Source organism: Aspergillus karnatakaensis, assembly GCF_047715665.1.
Source record: "Aspergillus karnatakaensis strain CBS 102800 unplaced genomic scaffold BJY04scaffold_55, whole genome shotgun sequence".
In the NCBI taxonomy this organism is placed as follows: Eukaryota; Fungi; Ascomycota; class Eurotiomycetes; order Eurotiales; family Aspergillaceae; genus Aspergillus; species Aspergillus karnatakaensis.
This window is the reverse complement of record NW_027395767.1, coordinates 21768-43649: the sequence shown is the minus strand read 5'-3', so window position 1 is coordinate 43649 and position 21882 is coordinate 21768. Positions and strand designations below refer to the sequence as shown.

General features: G+C 50.6%; 10 protein-coding genes across 10 annotated transcripts in view; 5 read left to right on the top strand and 5 right to left on the bottom strand.

Annotated features, from left to right (window-relative positions):
* The first annotated feature begins 202 nt into the window (after positions 1–202).
* On the top strand, positions 203–1677 carry BJY04DRAFT_126961 (pyridoxal phosphate-dependent transferase). The gene has a single exon (XM_073708416.1). It carries the CDS (start codon positions 263–265, stop codon positions 1526–1528), a length of 1266 nt encoding a protein of 421 aa, XP_073567277.1. The 5' UTR covers positions 203–262; the 3' UTR covers positions 1529–1677.
* Positions 1678–1702: 25 nt separating this feature from the next.
* On the bottom strand, positions 1703–3347 carry BJY04DRAFT_222017 (FAD-binding oxidoreductase; the record flags this gene model as incomplete). The annotated part of the gene is made up of 5 exons (XM_073717281.1): positions 1703–1781; positions 1832–1905; positions 1951–3035; positions 3088–3280; positions 3339–3347. 5 exons carry the CDS (start codon positions 3345–3347, stop codon positions 1703–1705), a joined length of 1440 nt encoding a protein of 479 aa, XP_073567276.1.
* Positions 3348–3788: 441 nt separating this feature from the next.
* Positions 3789–6719, top strand: BJY04DRAFT_198004 (vitamin H transporter). Its single transcript, XM_073712555.1, has 7 exons — positions 3789–4232; positions 4292–4490; positions 4556–4865; positions 4931–5354; positions 5432–5584; positions 5655–5720; positions 5797–6719. The coding sequence occupies exons 1-7, from the start codon at positions 4096–4098 to the stop codon at positions 6026–6028; spliced, it is 1521 nt and encodes a 506-aa protein (XP_073567275.1). The 5' UTR covers positions 3789–4095; the 3' UTR covers positions 6029–6719.
* A 1-nt stretch (position 6720) lies between these two features.
* Positions 6721–7709, bottom strand: BJY04DRAFT_198002 (putative iron-sulfur cofactor synthesis protein (Isu1)). Its single transcript, XM_073712554.1, has 4 exons — positions 7551–7709; positions 7268–7495; positions 7153–7218; positions 6721–7101 (listed from the first exon to the last, which is right to left on the bottom strand). The coding sequence occupies exons 1-4, from the start codon at positions 7654–7656 to the stop codon at positions 6971–6973; spliced, it is 531 nt and encodes a 176-aa protein (XP_073567274.1). The 5' UTR covers positions 7657–7709; the 3' UTR covers positions 6721–6970.
* Positions 7710–7980: 271 nt separating this feature from the next.
* BJY04DRAFT_230599 (putative GPI anchored protein) lies at positions 7981–10092 on the bottom strand (the record flags this gene model as incomplete). Its single annotated transcript, XM_073719327.1, has 6 exons — positions 7981–8647; positions 8698–8762; positions 8815–8916; positions 8974–9238; positions 9297–9590; positions 9647–10092. The coding sequence occupies 6 exons, from the start codon at positions 10090–10092 to the stop codon at positions 8062–8064; spliced, it is 1758 nt and encodes a 585-aa protein (XP_073567273.1). The 3' UTR covers positions 7981–8061.
* A 2571-nt stretch (positions 10093–12663) lies between these two features.
* On the top strand, positions 12664–14066 carry BJY04DRAFT_230597 (SET domain protein; the record flags this gene model as incomplete). Its single annotated transcript, XM_073719326.1, has 2 exons — positions 12664–12681; positions 12853–14066. 2 exons carry the CDS (start codon positions 12664–12666, stop codon positions 14035–14037), a joined length of 1203 nt encoding a protein of 400 aa, XP_073567272.1. The 3' UTR covers positions 14038–14066.
* Positions 14067–14377: 311 nt separating this feature from the next.
* Positions 14378–16772, top strand: BJY04DRAFT_126862 (putative AMP-binding enzyme). Its single transcript, XM_073708415.1, has 7 exons — positions 14378–14621; positions 14676–14746; positions 14813–14960; positions 15013–15048; positions 15102–16148; positions 16207–16489; positions 16568–16772. The coding sequence occupies exons 1-7, from the start codon at positions 14487–14489 to the stop codon at positions 16681–16683; spliced, it is 1836 nt and encodes a 611-aa protein (XP_073567271.1). The 5' UTR covers positions 14378–14486; the 3' UTR covers positions 16684–16772.
* Positions 16773–17260: 488 nt separating this feature from the next.
* BJY04DRAFT_126853 (uncharacterized protein) lies at positions 17261–19381 on the bottom strand. The gene is made up of 2 exons (XM_073708414.1): positions 18335–19381; positions 17261–18284 (listed from the first exon to the last, which is right to left on the bottom strand). The coding sequence occupies exons 1-2, from the start codon at positions 19124–19126 to the stop codon at positions 17451–17453; spliced, it is 1626 nt and encodes a 541-aa protein (XP_073567270.1). The 5' UTR covers positions 19127–19381; the 3' UTR covers positions 17261–17450.
* Positions 19382–19863: 482 nt separating this feature from the next.
* Positions 19864–21121, bottom strand: BJY04DRAFT_126844 (uncharacterized protein). The gene is made up of 2 exons (XM_073708413.1): positions 20473–21121; positions 19864–20418 (listed from the first exon to the last, which is right to left on the bottom strand). The coding sequence occupies exons 1-2, from the start codon at positions 20822–20824 to the stop codon at positions 20024–20026; spliced, it is 747 nt and encodes a 248-aa protein (XP_073567269.1). The 5' UTR covers positions 20825–21121; the 3' UTR covers positions 19864–20023.
* A 173-nt stretch (positions 21122–21294) lies between these two features.
* BJY04DRAFT_126838 (phosphoglycerate mutase family protein) overlaps positions 21295–21882 on the top strand; it is a 1411-nt gene continuing 823 nt past the window's right edge. The window contains exons 1-2 of the mRNA XM_073708412.1: positions 21295–21596; positions 21660–21878. Of these exons, the coding sequence (XP_073567268.1) occupies positions 21498–21596; positions 21660–21878 (318 nt within the window). The 5' untranslated portion in view covers positions 21295–21497. The remainder of the gene's footprint in view (positions 21597–21659; positions 21879–21882) is intronic.

The window sequence follows — 21882 nt, the reverse complement described above, 5'->3', positions numbered from 1 at the left end:
AACCGAGATTCTACTCGCACCAAGCTTGATTAAAATGACAACAATGAGGTATGTATCTAAACCGGCCTTATACCACCTGACGTTTCTCATACTGTTGCTCTCCGAAAGGTCACTCGGATAGCTTCCGGACCCGCCCGGATAAGCCTCCGTCTCTATACAATATCACGCAACAAAAGACACTGCATCAGCTACCTATATAATGGTTACATTCTACAAGTCATGGAACTTAGTCTCGGCTATAGTTTAATTCCATACAATCACAATGGCCATCGGCATCACCCCACAACCAGAAGCATCACGCTTCGCACAACTGAAACCTACCCCCTCCGAAGGCCCCTTCGCCCTAGTATCCGAATACCAGATCGACTCAAGTCCTCGCAAGATTGACCTCATCATTGGTGCATATCGAGATGACAATGGCCAGCCATGGCAGCTCCAAGCCGTCACGGAAGCAAAAAAGAGATTGAAAGTCGAGTTCCTGGATCACGAATACCTGCCTCTCCGGGGATGCCCTGAGTTTCTACAAGCCGCGCAACGTCTCGTCTTCGGAAACAAGATTACCAACAAAGACGCAGGACTAATTGCCTCTATCCAGACCGTCTCCGGCACAGGAGCTAATAGTCTCATTGCATCATTCCTTCAAAGACACACCCAGCCCACGAATATCTGGCTCCCGGACCCAACATGGAGCAACCACATCGATATATGGCGCGAAAACGCACCAAGCGTCAATCTAAAGTCGTACCCCTACTACAGCAACTCAACCAAATCCTTCGATTTCTCCGGCATGATGCGAGAACTAGTCACGAAAGCCCAAAACAACGACGCGATCCTCCTCCACGTCTGCGCTCACAACCCAACGGGCCTAGACCCTAGTAAAGAGCAGTGGCGAGAGATCGCCCAGCTATGCGAAGCAAAGAATCTATTCGTGATATTTGATCTCGCATATCAAGGCTTTGCGTCGGGGGACCTAAACACCGACGCCTGGGCGGTTCGACACTTCTGTACATACCCTCGTATCGAGATGGCTGTTTGCCAGTCCTTCTCGAAGAATCTAGGGTTGTATGGAGAGCGCACGGGGGCTTTGTATGTTCTTGTTTCGAGGGAGGTTTCTGTGCTCCCTACAGCGGCGATTGAGAACCATCTTGTTGATCTGCATCGGGCGAATGTGTCTATGGCGCCGAGGTTTGGGTGTCGAGTTGCGACGGAGATTCTGAGGAGTGATGAGTTGCACCGGGTGTGGCACGGTGATTTGCTGGTTATGAGTGGGCGGATAAAGGATATGAGGAAGGCGCTGTATGAGGAGTTGGTCCGGTTGGGGACGCCGGGGAGGTGGGAGCATATTGTTGAGCAGACGGGGATGTTTTCGTATACTGGGTTGACTTTGGAAGAAGTTGAGGCTTTGAAGAGGGAGTTTCATGTTTATTTGTTGCCGTCGGGGAGGGCTTCAATTTGTGGGCTTACGACGAGGAACGTCAAGTATGCTGCTGAAGCTATTCATAGAGTAGTGAGTCGGAGGGTATTGTGAATTTGTTAGACAGGAGAATTCTAGGTATAGAATTACTTGTTCATTCGTGATACATCTCAAGTATACATCACACAAGACTGTCTTTATAAGCTATCATCAGGCACTAAGTATATAGCAGCGGAGACATAGGCTACAAAGATGCTATTCAGGAGGCTCGAGTGAGAGTTCAGTATGTCAAGACGAAGACTGGCTTGGTGCAGCTGTTACAGACCCGCTAGGAAGCTCAAATACCTTGCCTGGGTTCATAATCCATCTGCATATTGAGTTAGTTATAGTCCGAGACTGTTGTTGAGCAAAACTCACTTCGGATCCAGCGCATTCTTCACCAACTTCATGACATGCACTGTGTCAGGTCCGACCTCATTGAAAAGCGCGTCCTGGAACTGGTTAGTCAGAGCAGCGAAACTTGGTAGAGAACAAACCATTTTTCCAATCCCGATGGCATGTTCTCCAGAGACAGTGCCCTCCATCTCCAACGCCCGATCCGTCATCCTATGAACCACTTCCGCCACAGCCGCTTTCTTTGCCGGATCTTTAGGATCATACATGATCGCTTCATGGAAGTTTCCGTCTCCAACATGCCCAACAACGCTCGAGAAAACTCCCAGTTTTCCAGCATCCGTCTTTGACAGCTCGATAATTTCTGCGAGTTTGGAAATGGGCACAGCCACGTCTGTAGACCAGATAGCGTGTCCTTCCGGCTTGATTGATATCATTGTCCACAGTGCCTCCTTACGTGCCGCCCAGATTCTGGTCTCGTCTTCTTTATCTTTGGCGAAAACGTATCTCGAAGGGTCATACGACTGAATCAAGCCCTCTACCCGTTTAATATCCGAGTCGACAGTTTGCTTGGAAGGACCGGCAAACTTGAGGAATAAGGCTGGCGTCTCGTCCCAATTCATTGCGCGCACTGCGGGGCTGCCATGTTGATTGACAAGCTGCATTTGTACATCGTCCATCAATTCCAGTGCTGCGAGCTGCACACCTGATCGAATTATATTTGAAGCTGCCGAGGCAGCCTTTGCGATCGTTGGGAAAGAAACGACAGCAACGCTCGTCTCCTTGGGAACAACTGCCAGTTTGAGTGTAATCTCAGTGACAATCCCCAGTGTGCCCTCGGCACCTACGAAGAGCGAAGTGAGGTTATATCCAGCAGACGTTTTCCTCGGCCGTCTTCTTGTCTTGATGACCTGTCCGTTTGCAAGAACGACTGTGACATTGACGACCCAGTCTTTCATCGTGCCGTATCGGAATGCGTTTGTGCCGCTGCAGTTCGTTGAGACCATGCCGCCAATGGTAGCTGTTGGTGATGGGTCTAACGGGAGGAAAAGGTCTTCGTTCTCGGTGGTCTTGTTGAGTTCAGCCCAGTTCACGCCGGGCTGGACAACGACGTCCATATCTTCTGGGTGAAACCCGATGACATTATCCATTCGCGATACATCGATAACAATGCCCCGGTAGGGCGAGGACGAGTTTCCTTCAACAGATGAGCCGGCACCATACGGTACTGCGTATTGGTTAGCACATTCTCGACTCAGTTTTCGTTGATCGATACGTACCGATGGGCACATTATATCGGTAACATATTGCAACAGCTCTCGAAACCTCCTCTGTGCTACGTGGATACACCACTGCTACTGCACGCCCTGATGAATTGCTTGTTGACCAGTCCGAATATCCATGAGTTTCGATTTCATCTTCATCGAAGCCTACCACGTCTTCTCCGAGTACGGCTTTAATTTCCTGAGCAGCCTAAAAGCTCAAACACTTGTTAGAATGGATAAGACTAATTGTAGGCTTTCCCTCGCACCTTTATCATCGCTTTCGTGTCAGCATACTGGATTGCTGGCAAGCCGCCCGGAGTAGGCGCATTGGAAGATCTTAAGTAAAGTGAGATTGCAGTTCCTGAAGAAACCACCGCAATACTGGCCAGTACTATTGTTGAAATTCCATTTTTTTGACTTGGGCCATAATTTGTTGAGACCGGTCGCCTTGGTACGTTTCTTTGAGCGGTCAGTCTCCCTGCTGATCTTACAGTCTGACGACCCAATTTGAGCAGGTTAGAGAGCCCGGAACTGCTTGATCTCATTTTCCAAAGACACGATATGCAGCACCAAGCTGAGACGGCTTGAATTCCTTTCAGACCAACAGTTGTTGATCTGATGTGTAGGTTGTTGTCGTGATGCTTATCGTGACAGCCGACGGATGCGGGATCGGACCGGACTCGGATGCATCCGCCGGATGTTTGTCTCCATAGATCGAGGGTCTCCAAATGCCACGCAACGCCAATTCAAATGGCTGCGGGTTATTCGGAGGGGCTATCTTTAGGGATTACATTATTGCAAGCCCCGATACCTTTTGCTTGGAGACTGCTAGTGTTTGAGGGTAACCAGCTTGGCTCTAACCAGACGCGGACATACAGTCTTATCTATGCTATCTCATCTCTGGGCGCAGGGTAACTACTGTACGCGTATAAATGATTTGGCTGGTCCTAAGATTGTGATATTTCCCTGCATGTTTGTCAGAGAAAGTTCACATTACAAAATCTCGCAACAAAACCCCGCAAAATGAGTGTGGAGCTGCAAGAACAGGGCAAGGCTCTATCAGCCTCTGCCTCGCTCAAGGAGAACGATGGGGAAAGCGTCGCTCATGGCACCATCATGCCAGATTGGACTCCACAAGAGGAGCGGAGGGTCGTACGACTGTAAGTACAGACATCGGGATCTAATCCGTACTTAACTCTTACCACGAGGTCCGCTCTAGAATAGATTGGGTCCTCCTCCCAACCCTCATTGCTGCAAACTTCATGGTGCAAATCGACCGTGGAAATCTCTCCCACAGCCTGACTTCAACAATCACCGAGGACCTGAACATTACTACCAACCAGGTCAATGTCGGATCACAAATGTTTCTCGTTGGTGTGGTTATCTTTGAACTACCATCTAATATCCTAATGCAAATCGTACGTCTCGCCTCGACATGTCGCCCTGGTATCAAACCTACTCACTATCTCATTTTCTATTCTAGTTCCCCCCTCAGCTCTGGCTCTCCGCTCAGATATTTATCTGGGGGCTCATCGCTACATTCCAGTCATGGATCCAGAGCTACTCCAGCTTCCTTGCAACTAGGTTTCTCTTAGGGCTATTCGAAGCCGGCTTCGAGCCCGGCGGCATGTATCTCCTGACCATGTGGTACAAACGCGACGAGTTCTCATCTAGAATAAGCTACTACTACCTCGGCAAGCTTCTCGCAAGCGGAATATCAGGTCTTCTTGCAGCAGGAATGCTTAACCTAGCCGGCGTGGGCGGCTGGGGTGGGTGGAGGTGGATGTGGCTAAGTATGCTCACCTTTTTTATACTCATCCGTCGAAAGCAAGACTCTAATTAAGATTGTATCAAACAGTCGAAGGCCTAATGACCATCTTCGTCGCCCTAATCTTCCTCCTCTTCCACCCGAGATCCATCCGCAACCCGAGCCCCATAATCGGCCTAAACCGCTTCAGCTACTTCACCCCACGCCAGCGACACATCATGCTCAGTCGACTAGGTCTCCCCGAGACCGAACCAAACTCACATGTTGAATCTCATTCCAACGACCGCAAACGCAAGAAGATCTCCTGGCGCGAAATCCTCGAAACAATGAAGAACTACCGCCTCTGGTTCCACGTGGCTCTGACCATGCTCTCTGCCTGTGCATTGCACGGGCTGACACTCTACACACCGGCAATAATCAAGTCGTTTGATTTCAGCACCGTGCATTCGAATGCGTTGTCGTCGGTTGCGTATTTTGGGGCGATTGTCATGACGATTGCGTTGGGGCATGCGAGGTATATTTCCCATCCACTTCTGTTCCTCGAATTGAGTGCTCGCGGAAGGTCCATGCGCTGACGAGATAATAATACAGTGATAAGACAGGATATAGAGGCCTCTTCACACTCGTGTCGGCCTCGTGGTCCGTGATAACCTGGGGTTGTCTCCTAACTCTAGCTACATTGACGAACAAATGGCACAAGTATGCTATTTTAATCATTGCGAATTTCTGCGGCGTTACTACGCAGTACGTTCTCAATACATCCCCTCCATTCAATTCTTACCGTGTATACCATATTCTAACCACCAGAAACCAGCGTCCTAAACGTCGCCTGGATCCTAGGACACTGCACCTCCGACCAAGACCGGGGTATATCGAGCGCGTGAGTACTCTACCATCCACAGTCCATATTCCCCCATCTCTCACTATCACCTCTCGGCACTAACCTGGGAATATAGTGTCATGACAATCGCAGTCAACTTGGGCGGCCTCTCCGGCGGACAGATCTTCAACGCGAAGTATGCGCCTAGCTACCACCATAGCATCCGGACGATCACTATTATTGGTGCTGCGGCTTGGGTTGTTGCTGCGTCGCTTATAGCGGTGTATCATTTTGACGGGGTGTATGAGAGAACGTCTGAAATAGAGGCACGGGGTGAAGAGGTCAATGAGGCGGAGAAGAGGGCTTAGGTACAGTATCAATTAGACTATACGAGCGTCTATCTAGGACTCCGGAATGAGTTTCAGAGAGTCATCTAACTATCTATCGATCTGCACAGCCCAAGCCATTAATCTGGCGTTCATGGCGAGAACTAGACTAGAAGCTCAGCAGCAAGGGTAAAAGAGCAAAACTAGCCTGCTCATATATCTTCAAGAATCGTTTCAGATTCTAAATTCTCAAGTTTTCAGGTAAAAAGCTGGAGGTCACAACAAGGCCCACCCTGCCAGCTCACCTAAGATTAGGTAGTGATGAAGTATAAGTTGTATCCCGGACTTAGGGCTTAGACGGCAACCCCGACCTCGGATCCGACTTCGGAGATACCGGATACGGCCAAGCTGGAGGTCATAATGATGGAGACGGATCATCCGCGGGGTGGGGTAGGCTCTGGACCTCACAATGCCCAGGAAGCCATTGATTTCCAATCTGGCCGTTTCCAGACCCGCTGCGCTGTTTGGCGCTCGTCAAATTGGCAGAATTGCCTCCTCGAACTCAGAAAGTCAGGTAGAGGTGTGAAACGGAGGTGCTTGGGTATGATATCATGGTGTGAGATCACATTTTCGGATTCGGTGAGCATCCATCCATGAAGGGACGAAGGAAAAACGTGGAACCGATTTCAAGTTCCGACGGGGATCAGCTACAGCAACCTAGAAGCGATATTTCAATGGATAGAAGACAGTGTATTCATCTTTATAACGATTGGGAATCTAATATCATTCATTAACGCCAATAAAAGATAGATAGAAAAAACAGCGACCGTGAGAATAGAATACAACTCCACAAGGTCAGAATATAAGCCCCTACAGCCACCCAAATCAAACACCCCACTCCACTTCGTGCAATCTGAGGTCGGGGCTTGAGACTTTTAGCCAGGTATCAACAACTCCGCTCCGCATCACTTCATCTCAATTTATTTAAGCCGCCATGGCCTCCTTGGGGATCTCCTTGGCCGTTCCGGCGAGATCGGTGACTGGGGTGGTCCGCTTGGACTTGTAGTTCTTGATAGCGGCGGTAACGGCGTCTTCGGCGAGGAGGGAGCAGTGCACTGGAATTCATATTAGATTTGTCGGAAACGGATTTGAACCAGTAGACTCACGCTTGACGGGCGGCAGGCAGAGCTCAGAGGCAATTTGTGTGTTGGAAATCTTAGCAGCTTCGTCCACTATTTCAAGTCAGCTCCGCTTTAGCCGGCACATCCGAGCAATCCTTACAAGTCTTTCCCTTCAACAGGGTTGTGAGGTAGCTTGAGCTAGCAATCGCCGAGCCACAGCCAAAGGTCTTGAAACGGGTCTCGGTGATTTTTCCCGTCGCCTCGTCCACTTGGATATCCAGGCGAATGACATCGCCGCAGGCCGGGGCGCCGACGAGACCGGTGCCGACATCGATGGACTTGCGGTTCAGGGAGCCAACATTGCGAGGGTTCGAGTAGTGATCGATCAGTTTGAGTAGGTTAGCTTTTTGAGCATAGCCGAGGTCAGAGGGAAATGTACGTATCTTTCTCGTGGTAGGCCCTGACCATCGCAGGGGGGACGACATTGCGGCCAGCAATGCTAGGGCGGAGGGCGCTGGTAGCGCGAAGAGCGGTTCTGATGGACTGCATTGTGATTTTGTGATATGGCGATGAACAAGAGGGGAGAGAGGTGTATTATGTCGGTGGCAGAGGAGTTGACGTCGCTTCTTATCAGATCCGCGTAAATTTGTGGCGACCCTGCTTAGGAATAGGTCAGGTGAGTTAGTCTGCTCCAAAGGGGGTTAGCGTGTCGTACTGCTGTATCTCCACCAATTGGGGATGGCGAATTTCCCGAGCTCACTGCTTGGCGCTCCGAGGGCCGATGTCCGGTTTCGGGAGTCTACCCCGACCTCCGCGGACAACTCTAGCGTGGACTTGCTATCGCTCACTCTCACCGGTGACACACTGACAACTCAGAGGATTACTCCTTGATTTATCCAATCATATGCTCATTATCATATCTTGCATACATACAGTGAACACAAAGACCCCTCGCTAACCCCATAGGCAGAACCCAGCAGCGACAACTGACAGAACCATAGCACTCAACAATCCCGTGCTCCTGCTAGCAACGCTGCCTGCATTACCGTTGTCATCACTGCTGTCCTCATCACCATCCCCGCTCCTGGTATCTCCGGCGGCCAAGACACCTGCTGTGGTGGTTGGCTGTACCTCTGGTTCGAAGTTCACGCACGCTGTTGGGAGAGTCCTGGACGCTGATGCCAGCACAGGCGCTGTTTCCGCGGACTTGTTGAAAAGATTCGTGATCTGTACATCAAAACTGGCGATAACTCCCATATCGACCTCTACTGATGGGACAAGGAGAGTTGCATTACCGTAAATCTCGGTCGACTCCCCCGCAGCATCACAGTTCTCGTCGACGTCGGTAACATGGGAGACATTTAGCGAGAGACTCGGCAAGGTCACAAATGCGCCAATTCCACCGTCAACGTTAATATTCAAGGCATCGACACCGGTGCTGATTCCCAAGAGGAACTTCGGCTGGAAAGCAATGCCAAGTTCCATAGAGGTCACTTCAGTTGAAGCCTCGAAGGGAAGTGGCGTGAATGTCGTCTCGTCGCTAATAATGAATTAGTCGATTCGGTCCCTAAAACCAGTCGATTGACTTACAAGCCAGTTATTTCTGAGTCCCCAAACTCAGTCATGTTGATCAAGATCCTAGAATGATCAGGAACCTGTGGTATGTTAGTACATTGTGACAAGTAATTCTTGATCATTCAATCTTACTGCCACATTGAAGCCGTATGAGAACCCAATATCTTCTTCAATGTCCGCTGTAATGATGACTTCGGGTACAATCTGAGGGCCAAAGGCTACCACACCCGCGATCTGCAGCAATGTTAGCATATCTTGAGGAAATCGAGCACGAAAGAACTTGGGACTTACCTGAAAAGGCGTGAGCGGGATAGGAGGGAGCTCCATGCTGATCTCTATCAAAGGCCCTTCCGAAGCAAGCTCGAACTCAAGCTCGATTTGCGAGGAGAACTCTTTGACCAGAAGCTCAACTGCACCCTCCTGGAAGAAATCTATCACATCGTCCAATACCAAAATATCATCATCTTCTTCTTCAATGTTGAATTGCCCTCGGGAAAGTTGGATCTCGCCTCGAAGAGCGCATGTCTTGCATGTCACCCGAAGAGGAAGATCCGGTCTATAAGAATTAGCTTGCCGTCACAGATATCTGCGTGTGGGCAGTTTCCGGTACTTACAACACATCACTAGCACCTGGTAGCTCCACTGGGTAAAGCACTCGGTTAGGGTAGCTTATATCAAAAGTCGCGTCCGTCGAGGAGTTCAACTCATCCGCGTGATCTGGAGCCGATGAAAAGGAACTGGCAGAGGTTCCCTGTCGCTTTGCGAGCGAGGATCCTCGCCGTTGGATCTCAGAAGGGTGCCTGCGCGAAAAAGACACTTTTGTTGAGGAAAAGGCATCGTGCCAGTCAATTCGAGTCTTCTTGAGTGTGACCGTGTGGCTTTCTAGATTTACGCTGACATCTGTAACTCTATTCAAACGTTAGTATTCGGATTGTCAACAATGTGGGCACTAGGGAACTCATACCGGTGTGCAGAACGTTGCCCCTCGAGATCGCAACCGTCATGAGAAGTGACGGCAATAAATTCAGGCGAGTCCTGAGTTGCTTCAACAAGGCCCTCCTCTGCTGCAAGTGATGCAAAGGTCAATTGTATCTCAGACTCCGTGCACCTGACACTGTCAAGGACATCATCCAGATCCTCCAACGCAAGAACCGGCTGTTGTGATTCTACGTCCAGCGTCGTCGCAAATACTGTTTTGTCTTGGATTTCGTCGGCAAGGTAGTCAAAGCTTGCCTTTCGTTTGAGCACGGGAAAGACTGACTGCGCTCGTGCCTTGAGCCTTGAAGACAAGGCCGCTGCAGAAAGTGGCTTGGACTTGGGGAATGTCAGCTCTCGTCGGTTCGAGCCCGAGCTGCTCGCATGAGCAAGCACCGACGACAGCAAAAGCGAAACGACTGGGACAATCTTCATTGTGACGGATTGCTAAGACTGCTAACACGAAAGAAGTGCACCTGCAGCACAGTTTTTTTCTGTTATGCTGACAGGATAATCATGGCCTGGGGCCGGACTATTTAACAACTAACCAAGTCCCTAATATAAAATGAAGGCATGCAGGACCCTTGAACATCTGCCGCAGTATTCCCCCAAAAACACACCAAAGGCTGCGGCTGACCAGGGTCTTCTTTGTTTCCGCCAGTATAGACGAGACAGCGGTAAGCCGGCCCCCACTTAGGCAGGGGAAGCTGAGCCTGCATCCCGCAAACTGGAGAAACCTAAGCAACTAGCGACGGCGCGAACTCCCACAGCCTCACCAGTCTTACCTCCGACACAGGCGCAGCCAGACTCGGGTTGCACAATTTCGAGGCGCAATTGGGTCTGTCGCCTATGAAGTGGGTTCTGAACGGAGTCATCAATAAATCCAGCTCTTTTTGCTACTCTACTTTGCTATCCTACCGAGCCCAAAATGATGGGTTGTCTGACAGGACTCCAAACGGCCCCAACGGGTGCATCACCCGCCCAGCCCTAATCTCCCGGTGTCTGGAGTCTCTGGACCCAAAGGAAATTATCCTGAAACCACAGATTAGAGCTACCAGCACATCCGTGCTAATAATACTATTCTTGCCAACTCGGTTCAGTTTCTGTTCATGCAAGATACGCTCGCGCGGGAAATATCATGTTATCTATGGCTGTTCCGGATCCTGCGCCTGCACGAGCCGTGCCGCAATGCAGGGTTGTCACCACCAATCCCACGCGGCTATGAGCCGAGTTGTTGGAACTTGTGCTAAACAACAAAATCGTTGGATATGATGAGATATTTTCGCTGAGCTTGGTTTTGGCTCTACCTGCTGTTGTTACAGAATCTATACTTTCTTTTTCGAACTGCCGATTCGCAACATCTTTGTTGCATCGCGTGTGTCTTGGCCGGTTTCAGCCCTCCCACCTCGCATTGCCGGGACGTTAGGGAAATTGGCTAAGAGGTATACCAGAAGAAGGATTGGATCTGATACGAAGTTTCCCCCTGGATCCGTGCAACTATCGTGGGGGCTTTTTCGAATAAGGATCGTCGTCTACTGAAAAATCGACCCCGGTCCCGATCGAATTCTAATCTCGCAATGAGGTACTTGGTAGCAGTATCAAGCACGGCTTCAAGAATCAGGTCCAGCGTTACTGCTCATCAGGCTTAGAGGTAAGTATTCATCAGCTCTGGATTTCTGCTATGGATTGCTAGATTCTTTGAGATCAAGCCATTACTCCGTAGATCCGCCTAGGGCTACTCCTCTATCTTCTCTGTCCATTCCTTCCTGCATTTCATGCACCTTTGCTAGAATCTACGCGCCCTCTGTTGACAAAAATTCCTGGAGCAGGCTCTTCGTCCTGCACCAGCGAGCCAACAAAGCGCGTACTGATTGGCGTCCCGGTCTTTCAGGTTGTCTAGTGAGCATAAGGACATGGCTTCCTGTCGATTTCCACAACGCGCCGGGGGTATCCCTAGTTGCAGGTATATTTGAGTGGATGGAACGCGGTCACTGCGGCCTCCTCTAGTACTACCATATTTATCTCTATCCGCGCTTGGCCGAGATTCTTCGTTGGTTGACGCCATCCTAACCTTCGAGACCTCAGAGAATGCCACCTTATCCTCGCAGGTGGTCCTGCACAACCACTGCCCCTTCGTGCTTCAATTTTATTGTGTGATTCCGTGTTTATCCTTGTTGGCGGTTGACCAAGACACCTCATTGGTGGCTGCGATGGCTGTTGCATCCTGGCGAGGCTTGCTTACCTTTAGATATCGCCTCATATCTGTTCACTTCCAGGTGCGGTTGAGACTAGAGTCTCGGTCATCACCGCCGCCGGCGGAGTATTCTTCTGCTAGGTGATCGTTTCAATCTACACGGCGACTTGAAGTATTCTAACTTCCCGCTCCTACGGCTGCTATGCTTCGTTTAACAATAGCAAAGGGGCTTTGCCTCTTAGTTGCTCTTGGGATGAGATCAGATATGTGTACTGGGTAAGGCTAGGGCAGAGCTTCGGGAGACGATGCCCTGTGCTTTCTTCCCCTATTAATTTGCCTTCCGGTCTAAGAAGTCGAGCAACTGCTGACGCTCGTATTGGTTTCAATTATTCCAAGACATCGAGCTCGGTGGTTCGCCGGTTCGGAGTAATTTCCATGTTATTGAAGTAAGACAACAAAGGAAAAAGAGCCCCAGCCGAGCATAGGGGACCATGGACGGTAGGTGGGTGCTTACGGCTATAACAAAGAAGTCGGCTTGACTTCGGTCTTGTGGAATGAAGCGTACTAATCTAATCTGGCTCTCAAAAGAAGCCAGATATCAGGACAAAGAGTCATTCATTGTGCCTTGATCTGCTATAATTAGGTTATTCTCGGGGATTAAATCATGAGGTCGTCCCATCGCTTTGCCCGTCCTCTTTTTTTGAATGTAGTTTTGATCATTATTGTTACTTATTTTATTTGGTTCTAACTCTAGCCTCTACATCAACATATATCAAGCTATATATCTACTCCATCGGTGACAAACTGTCATCATGGGCATCACCATGCGTGTAACAAGATCCAAAACAAGGTCTCTCAACCTACAGGCTGGACAGAAACCGGTCATCCGTCCGACATACAAGGAGCCATCAACCTCCCCATCAGCCTCCCCATTCAGCTCCCCACTCAGCTCCCCTTCTTCTACTATCATCAACTGTCCTCCTTCTTCTTACGAAGAAGAGCTATCGGTCCCAGACTATGTGCCTGACCCACAAACAGAAATCAGAAAGGCCGCCAGAGATATTCTAGCATCCATATACTACGACATCAACCAGGTTTGCCTGATGCGTGTCAAGGTAGTCTGGGATCCCACCGAGGAGAACGCGGTGAGGTACCGATCACAGTTTCAGGAGAGTGAGGCGTTGATGGACATGCTTGTTGCACCGGTACTTGATCCAGAAACCTACGACATACCAGATCCAAGCGGGACGGTGAAGCGGCTAGAGGAATTTATGAAGCGGTTCAGATTCAGATTGCTCGCGATGTGCTCGCTCGCGGAGGGCTTTCGGCGCGCTTGTTGCGGGATTAGCGACGAGGTCTGGGCCGAGTTTCTGCACCTGGTCAAGGAGAATCAGCGGAGTCTGAACGTCTTTGCTCGGACCCGGGATCTAGATTGGCAAGGGCCGTTGCTGAAGTATGCGAAGCTGGGGGTCAAGGTAATTGACGAAGCGCTACGGCCCAGTGCTACTATGTCGAATCAGCATCCACACCATAATTTTTTGAATCTGGACGAGAAGGTCAAGAGGCCTAAATTCTCGAAACAACAGCAGATCCACGTCGACGAGTATGTTATAGACCCGTTGAAGTGGAAAGGAAAACACCCGCTGGTAGACCCGACACTTCGAATAGATCCATACTTTGACGAGGAAGGATACTACAACTATGGCGACGGGCATTGCGATATCTGTGGCTCCAGAAAGACCTGCGCCTGCGAGCTGGATTTTCTACCGGGCAGCCTGCTGGAGCTTGTTGAGCGTGAGGGAACAGGAACGGGCGTTCGGACGTTGGCGAAGGTCAGGAAGGATGACATGCTGGGTCACTTTATTGGAGAGATCTGTCCGCCGGGGTTTGAGGAGGAGGAGACTTATTCGCTGTCGCTGAAGTCGAAGACGACCGATGGGTTTCGCGCTGTCATCACGCCCGCGAAATATGGGAATTGGACGCGGTTTATGGCGCATTCCTGCAAAAATAACGTAGAATTTGTTCCGAGGACAGTTGGAAAGAGGATCGTTATGGCTATCGAGGCAACGAGGGATATTGAGGCGTTTGAGGATATCAAGATCTCTTATGGAGATGCCTACTGGGAGGGGAAGACGTGTCTATGTGGAGAGGATAATTGTATCAGTAAAAGGAAGAAGACAGCATAGATGTCTGGATCTTACCGAGTATATAATTGATCACTTTGCAGAGAGGCAAGATACTTTCTGTTGTTGTTGAGACCTCTGAGAGAGAGAGAGAGAGAAGTGGAAACCAGGACACCCCCGCATTTGGACTTCCCCGCAATCTCCTCCTCCACCGGCTGCTCTCGAGTCTCGAGCTCTTCTTCCTTCATTCTCGCTCTTGACCTGACACAGTACCAATACAAGCGGTATATTTAAACTGTCTCATTTTCAACTTGTGCACTCCTCTCTCCGATCCCCCTCTACACGAACGCCCCATTGACAAGCCCGATCTGCGGAGTATACCCATAGGTATTCATCCCTTGTTACGCTCGGCGAACACCCCGATTTCAGCGCCCTCGGCAGAACCTCGAAGTCCACAGAGACACAATAACCGCATAATCTATCATGGGACAGGGGTTCAAGCAATAACAGAGATGCGTCCACCAACCATGTACTACTCCGCCGGCGTCTTGCGTCGAAACACAGCCTTCATTCGACCTCTCCTGCGAGCACCCGCTTGGATCAAGAGAGGACTACTCACTAAGAGCTACGCACGTGGCCCGACTGAGGTATAAATTAGCTTGGTATTTCACCGCGACAATGGTTTTGCTAACAAGCTATAGCCCCCGTTATTCGAAACAACAATCGGGGAGCATTTTGCGAGAATTGTTGAGGCCTACGGGGATAGAACAGCGTGAGTGGATACGAGCAAAGTGCAATCTTCGAAAGCTATCCCTCAGTTCAAGACTAATGTCTTCAGCGTCATATCCAAACATCAAAATGACCGAACTACCTATTCTGGCCTTGACGCCAGGAGCAATGCACTCGCACGGGGGTTGGAATCTGCGGGCGTTCGAAAGGGGGATCGTGTGGCAGTTATGCTGGGAAACTCAATGGAGCATGCCACTGTATGTAATAGGAGGTATGGCGTGTGTACTGTGGAAAGCTTACAAGGTACAGGTGACCTATGCTCTGTTCAAGCTTGGGGCTATCTTAGTGAGTATCCTACTACAGTAACTTTCACAGGCAATCTGACAGTGACTCTCTAGGTGCCGATAAACCCGTCGTTTAACGCAACCCAGGTTGTTGCAGCTCTCAACCATCTCGGGACAAACCATATGATAATCAGTTCAGAGTCAAATCTACCTCGGAAACAGCCACGGAGCAATCTACCACTTCTGAAACACCTCGTGCAGGATCTTGAGGGGCCGAAGCTGGAGTCCGCTGTGGTTCCTACTTTGAGAAACATAATTATCGTGGACAACTCTACCGGTCGTGTTGACAGCTCGGCTTTCAGAAGCCTCACACCATACTCCTCAGTTACCTCAGATAATGCAGCAGATGGACAAGCTCTACCTCCTCAGTCCCTATCTGCCAGCGAAGTCGTTAATATCCAGTTTACGTCTGGCACAACTGCAATGCCGAAAGCCGCCTGTCTAACCCACCGCTCGATCCTCAACAACGGCGCACAAATAGGCGACAGAATGCGCCTCACCGAGACAGACATTGTCTGCTGCCCACCACCGCTCTTCCACTGCTTCGGCTCCGTCCTCGGCTACATGGCAACCGCAACCCACGGTTCCGCCATCGTCTTCCCAACCGAAGCTTTCAACGCCCGCGCTACCCTCAAAGCCGTACAGGAGGAAAGGTGTACAGCCCTCTACGGCGTCCCAACGATGTTCCTTGAGGAGTTAGGTCTTCTTGAAACGGGAGATATTCCTTACGAGGGGTTCCAGTATCTGCGTACCGGTATAGCAGCTGGGAGTAGCATACCCGCAGAGCTAATGAAGAAACTACACAAGGTGCTTAATCTCACTGAACTAACAATCTGCTACGGAATGACAGAGACAAGTCCGGTTTCTGCCATGACCACGACAGATGATCCCCTCGATAAACGCATCAACACAGTCGGGAGACTCATGCCGCACGTTGAAGCAAAGGTCGTCGATCCATTAGATCACAACAACATCCTACCCATTGAATCCCGAGGCGAGCTCGCCGTGAGAGGGTATCTCCTCATGAAAGAGTACTGGGGTGATCCCGACAGAACAGCCCTCGTTATGCTCCGTGACAATGACGGGAAAGTCTGGATGCATGTGAGTATACGTCAACCCATTTGCTTCTCATCAGATATCCCTCTAACCACTAGTGCAGACCGGCGACGAAGCCTCCATGTCCCCAGACGGCTACATCAGTATAACCGGCCGAATCAAAGACCTCATCATCCGCGGCGGAGAGAACATCCACCCTCTCGAAATCGAAAACTGCCTCCTGACCTTCCCCGGCGTTGCTGACGTCTCTGTCGTTGGCGTCCCGGACGAGCGCTACGGAGAGGTCGTAGCTGCGTTCATTATCTCGAAGGAGCATGAAGCAGACGAGGCGAGTAAATCTAGTCAGATTAGAGAGTTTGTGAGGGAGAAGTTGAGCGGACATCTTGGTGAGTCCACTACCTGTCCCCTTACCCAGATAGATTTCTCTTGGAGTAAGCAATAGGTGCTGACTAGGGATATTGCAGTACCAAGGTACATATTCTTCCTTGAGCCCACAGACTCCTTCCCCAAGACAGCGAGCGGTAAGATCCAGAAGTTCAAGCTCAGAGAGACAGCCGTTAAGCTTCTCGGCGGCCATTGAGCGTTCTGGATATATACCGATTTAGCGGTCTACCATATACTGCATCAACTATAACTATATAGCCATCTACAGAGTATATAAAGTCCTGCATAGACTTCAACGTTCTATGAATTTCGTCCCTTGCAAGAGCCCACGTACCACTTTGGCAAACTCTTTCTCCTCCTCCATCGAAGAGCCTCACTGAGCACATTCGGCAATGCCTGTGGCCCCCAACCTAGGTGATCTATGTTCTATGAAGAAGGCGCGATGGAGAGGCCTTTTTAGATTTGAGATAGGTAGGCACGACCTTAGAGAAGGAAGGTGCGAATGCCCCTCCGCCACGGCCGCTAGGATGGGAAGGCGCGACTCGTAGTACAGCCTTATTCGGAAGGAACGACTGGGAACGCGAATGTGGCTCCTTCCTCGGCTCATGGGATGAAGAAGGAAGGAACGCCTGGCACTAGAGTTAGGAAGGTGCGATGGGCGAGGAAGTTATAGGCAGGTGCGACCCTCAGCCGGCACGGTGGAAGGTACGGTGGTGAAAAGGGGTTGACTGGATATTCTGGAGAGATATCGTCAGTTGTAGCTTGTTCAAATGACAAATATTCTTCCTGTGTGTAAAATTTGGATAATGACAGTATCGTCGGCAAAGCGAAAGTTGAAATTAAGGTATCTATCTTTTGGTGCTTCGTCGGCAGAAAATAACATCCATCGCTAAGATATCAAAAGGCTTCAAAACAGTTCAAATGTACAACATTTGTAGCTTAAATCGCCCAGTGGGCGGAGGTTCAAATGAACCCCATTCCCTTCCGAGATTGAATAATAAGTCTGGAAGAGAAGACGACAAGGCGACCAAGAAAAGAGCTTGCAGCAGAGGCGGCTACTGATGGTTGCAAGAATGAGAAGAGACCAGTTGCGGTCCTGCTCGCATGAGCCACTAGGCGCCGAGTAAGAGGAGTATCTGTAGCTCCTGTGGTTTGTTGTGAAGTCTGCGTTCTGCGACTTCCAGATTGAGCCAGGGTGCCCTGAGTGTCTTGGTTGCTGAAGCGTTCGCGGAGGACTTGACGGGAATCTTCCTCGCCGAGTCGCAATCTGCTGCATCGGTTCTGGATATCGAGTCGTTCGCGTGGGACACCACGGAGGCGTTCCCCGTCGGGTCGCACCTTGGTGCGTTGCGTCTTCTCGCTGTTCTTGTCTCTCCAGAGACCTGCTGTCTGTGGTGACCCGTTATTTGTGACCAGTAGCTGGCTGGTGGTTGGTGCCGCTCTGTCATGGCCCGTAGACGAAATAAAGCGTTGCGTCGGTAGGGTAGAAGAAAGGGTTTGCTTCTGAATGGCAGTGGGTCTTCGGATAGTTACCTGCTCACAGCCCGCGGATGACGTTGGCGACGGCTGTGATGGTAGCGTGGAAAGATCTGGTCTTGGGACCCTGTTCGATTGTTTCACTAGTGGGCGTAGTGAACCGGTGTTAGTTGAGCCCGTTGGGCTCAGGGCAGAGCGTTGTGGCGACGCGTTCACAAGGACTCTCTCGTGATTAGTGCGCATGTTGCTGATAGTGTTTGCGCCAGCGCATGGAACATTAGCATTGAGGTGTGCGGCCGCTGCTTTCTCGAGGCAGTTACACTGTTCACGTTAGCTGGATTCTGTGAGGTTCAGGATCAAGCAGGACTTACCCTCTTATGCTGCTTCCGGTGTTTCTCGCAGACCCCGTATTTGCGGGCCTTGATATAGTTCTCTCTCTGAGCTTTAGACCGGGGCTTCTGCTTTTTCGGTACATTCGTGGTGGTGTTCATGTTGAGATCCAAGACCAACTGCATCGACGAGGCTCCGGAGTCTGGTCCAGAAATGGACGATGAGGGTGTCTGCGACTCCGAGACAAACGAGGTAGCCGGCGTCATCGACGAACGCTCATTGGGCGCAGCCTCCAGTGAAGACTCCGACCAGACTGGAGATGAGAGAAAGTCGCTTGCGCGTTGCATGTGCAAGGCAATTGACGCATCTCGTCGCTTCTCTTTCTGAGAGAAGCAGCGAGGGTCTGAAGCCGCCTGCGATTCGACCATGTACCGAAAGTCGGAGTAAGACTGCGCATCGGGAACCCAAGCGCTATCAAAGCCGGTTCCGATGGACTGGCTTTGCGAAGCCGCAGGGAGCGGCTGCAGAACATCATTGGGGTTGATGAACGACTGGAGAGGATCGAATGCGGGCTGGCAGAAATCTCCAATTGGAGCTTCCATGTTGGCGAGATCAGGGATCATAGCCTGGGAGAACATGGCAGGGTCGGAGTCCCAGTTGAGGAAGTCGGCATCGCTGAAGGACTGGTCGAGATCGCGGGGAGATATTGATTCCACGGAGGTGGGGTTGCTGTCGAGGAACTCCGAGGGCATTTGGAACAAGGCCTCGAATTCGAGCCACTCATCCTGCTGGCTGGGGAAGTCCATTGGGTAGATGGTGTGGTCAATAGACATCGTGGGTAATTGACAGTGTATTTGCTAGATATACTAGGTTTCTGGGGTATCTTGTTGCAGACAAATAGGCCTGAGGCAAGCAATTGACTGCGGAGCGGGCTGGACAGTGCTTGGAAGACCGAGCGTCGGTTGCAGTCACAGAGGCCACGCTTTGACAAGAAGTCTCAAGATACAGAAAATCCCGGAGATAGCAAGCTTACACTCGGAAGAAGTGAAAGATGGATGACAGGGGAAAATCCAAAAGATGAAGTGAAGCAAGAGGTCGAGATGCAGGATGGGGGATGCCTTGGAGGCTCAGACTCTAAGCCTGGCTCACCACGCTAATCCTCTTTCGAGACCCCGACTGTGCGCTAGGCCTGTTTGAGACCCCGACCCTTGAGGTATTCCAATTCAACCAATCAGAAGCCTTGATTCTAGCATGAAATGAGTCAAACGTGGGGAACAACTGCAACATCAAATCTCCTGCACCACCATATCAAGCGTTCTTGGTATGATGATGATATACCTGAGATCTTCCCGAGGTCGCTTTCTCTCAGGACTCCATCTGGTTGCTGATAGGCGACGGGACTATGCTTGAATGCTAATGAGCAACATAAGTGCGTCGCTTAGTTCGGTGCAATTGACCTATTTGTCGTTGTGGTAGGGCTTGCTGTCGAAGAAGAATACAGATCTAATGCCTGTACAAGTCAATTCAAACTTGTCCATAAAGCTAATGTAATGATACATACTCTGCTGTTCTATTGACCAGTGATGATTGATTATTGGTGACAGCAGTGCTTAGACTGTATATATATAGTGTCTGTCATACCATCACATCTGGGAAAACCGAACCGATATACAACTAACTGCCAATTATTTCCACTAGTAAGAACATCTCTTCAACTGAAAGATCCAGTACTACAGCAAGAGCGCAAGTACAACCGCAATAAGCCCTACCGTGCTCCATGTTCCAATTCCTCCATAAAACAGAGAGACGGCTCCATCTGTAGGAGCAGGATCCTCACTATCAGTGCTACCAGTCGGCCCGTCTGTCTCTTCAGCCTCCGATGTCTCCTCAGCAGACTCCGTAGATGTCGAAGTCGAAGTAGTAGTTTCAGTAGTTCTCGTCGACCTGGTAGTCGTAGTCGTCGTCGTCGACTCACTCGCAATCGTAAAATCAACAGTCCAGTACCATGGCGCACCAGTTTCCGGCAGAACTGCGTACTCGAGGTTATCCACGTAGAGACCCAAGCGGTAGGGTTCTTCATCGCTGAGCAATCGCCAGTAGTCGTATGGCTTCGACAAGTTCCAAACTGTAATTTTATGAGCAAGCAGAGATTGACACAATAACACAGAAAAATGCTTACCGAAGCTTGTCGACCCGCTGGGGATTGAGACATTGAACTTGTCGCATTCCGTGTTGATGAGCCATCCGTCGCACCCGGTGCTCTCGGGCGCGAGGGAATAGAGTAAACTGACGTCGCCGAAGAGCTCAATGGCTAACGGTCCTGCTGGCGGAGGGGGGTCAGACCATGAAATAGTGTAGGGCTTGCCTACTGTGACGGTCTCGCCGCTGGATGGGCGGATGATCCCAGCGGTAGATGGCGAGGTTGGCTCAGGGACAGGCGCTGAAGTGATGGGGCCTGTTGCTGTCGACTCCTGCGCTATAGCTTGAGCAGAGACTGCGAGCAGGGAGGAAAGGACTTGGATCGTCTTCATCTTCGAGGTTGTATAGGGCAGAAATTGGGATTGGAATTGCACACTCTGTCGTGATTTCTCGATCTTAACGAGAAAAAAGAGCGAAGCGTGCTTTTTTGAGAGAATTGACGCGGCTCAATGTCGGGGCGCATCAAGCCTCGATGCGAGCTAAACGGCAGATACGAGCTCGTCGTCTTCGAAACAGTCCACCCAAGGCTCGTATTTGTGCTTGACCTAGGTCTTTCGCGGTATGGCGCGCCAGCAACGGTTCGATGTAACAGGCCAACAGCAGCTTGGAGGTGGCCGTTTCTGTTTGTTGTCTCTTCCATGTCTCAAGAATATCATAGTCAGTGCTCGGAGGTTTTGTGCAATTAGTAGACCTATTTTTGCCTTGATGTGTTGAGAGCAGGGGCATCGTAGAACCATAGGGCGCCCGAGATAGGGCTGGCCTGGCCCCGCTAGTTAGCCTGGTAGGTAAGACCAAAAGCAACCGTTGCCCATCCTCCCCCAAGATCATCCTCTCCGGCCGCCTCGAGAGTCGAGACAACCGGTCCTCAATAGCACGAATCCCGCACATTTTTGTTCCAATTGACAAATCCCGCTCTCCAGGAAGAGGCAATTCTCACACAAACAGCTCCCCGCAACAACCCCAAACAACCCCGCCTGTCAACTTGCCCTCCGGACCTCCGCAACCATGGCAAACTCAACCCCAACCTCCCACTTCCACTTCTCAACAGTCACCGGCGTCTTTCTCCAAGATGAGCCTACGACAGACCCAGGAACATTTGACTATGTTAGTTCCTCTCTGAGTCTCCACCTGCCATGTTGCGAGAAAGGCTAACGCGAATCCCAACAGGTCTCCACAAACTTCGGCCTCATCGACCGTCCCTATCCCTCCGACAACAAGCTAGACAACCCCGAAACGAAAACACAATGGCAGCGCCTAAAATCCTACATCGATGATCTAAACGCCTCTTCCCCACCCGAAACACAATACAAACTCCTCTTCCTAGGCCGACACGGACAAGGTCTGCACAATGTCGCGGAGTCGCGATACGGGACTGTAATGTGGGATGTAC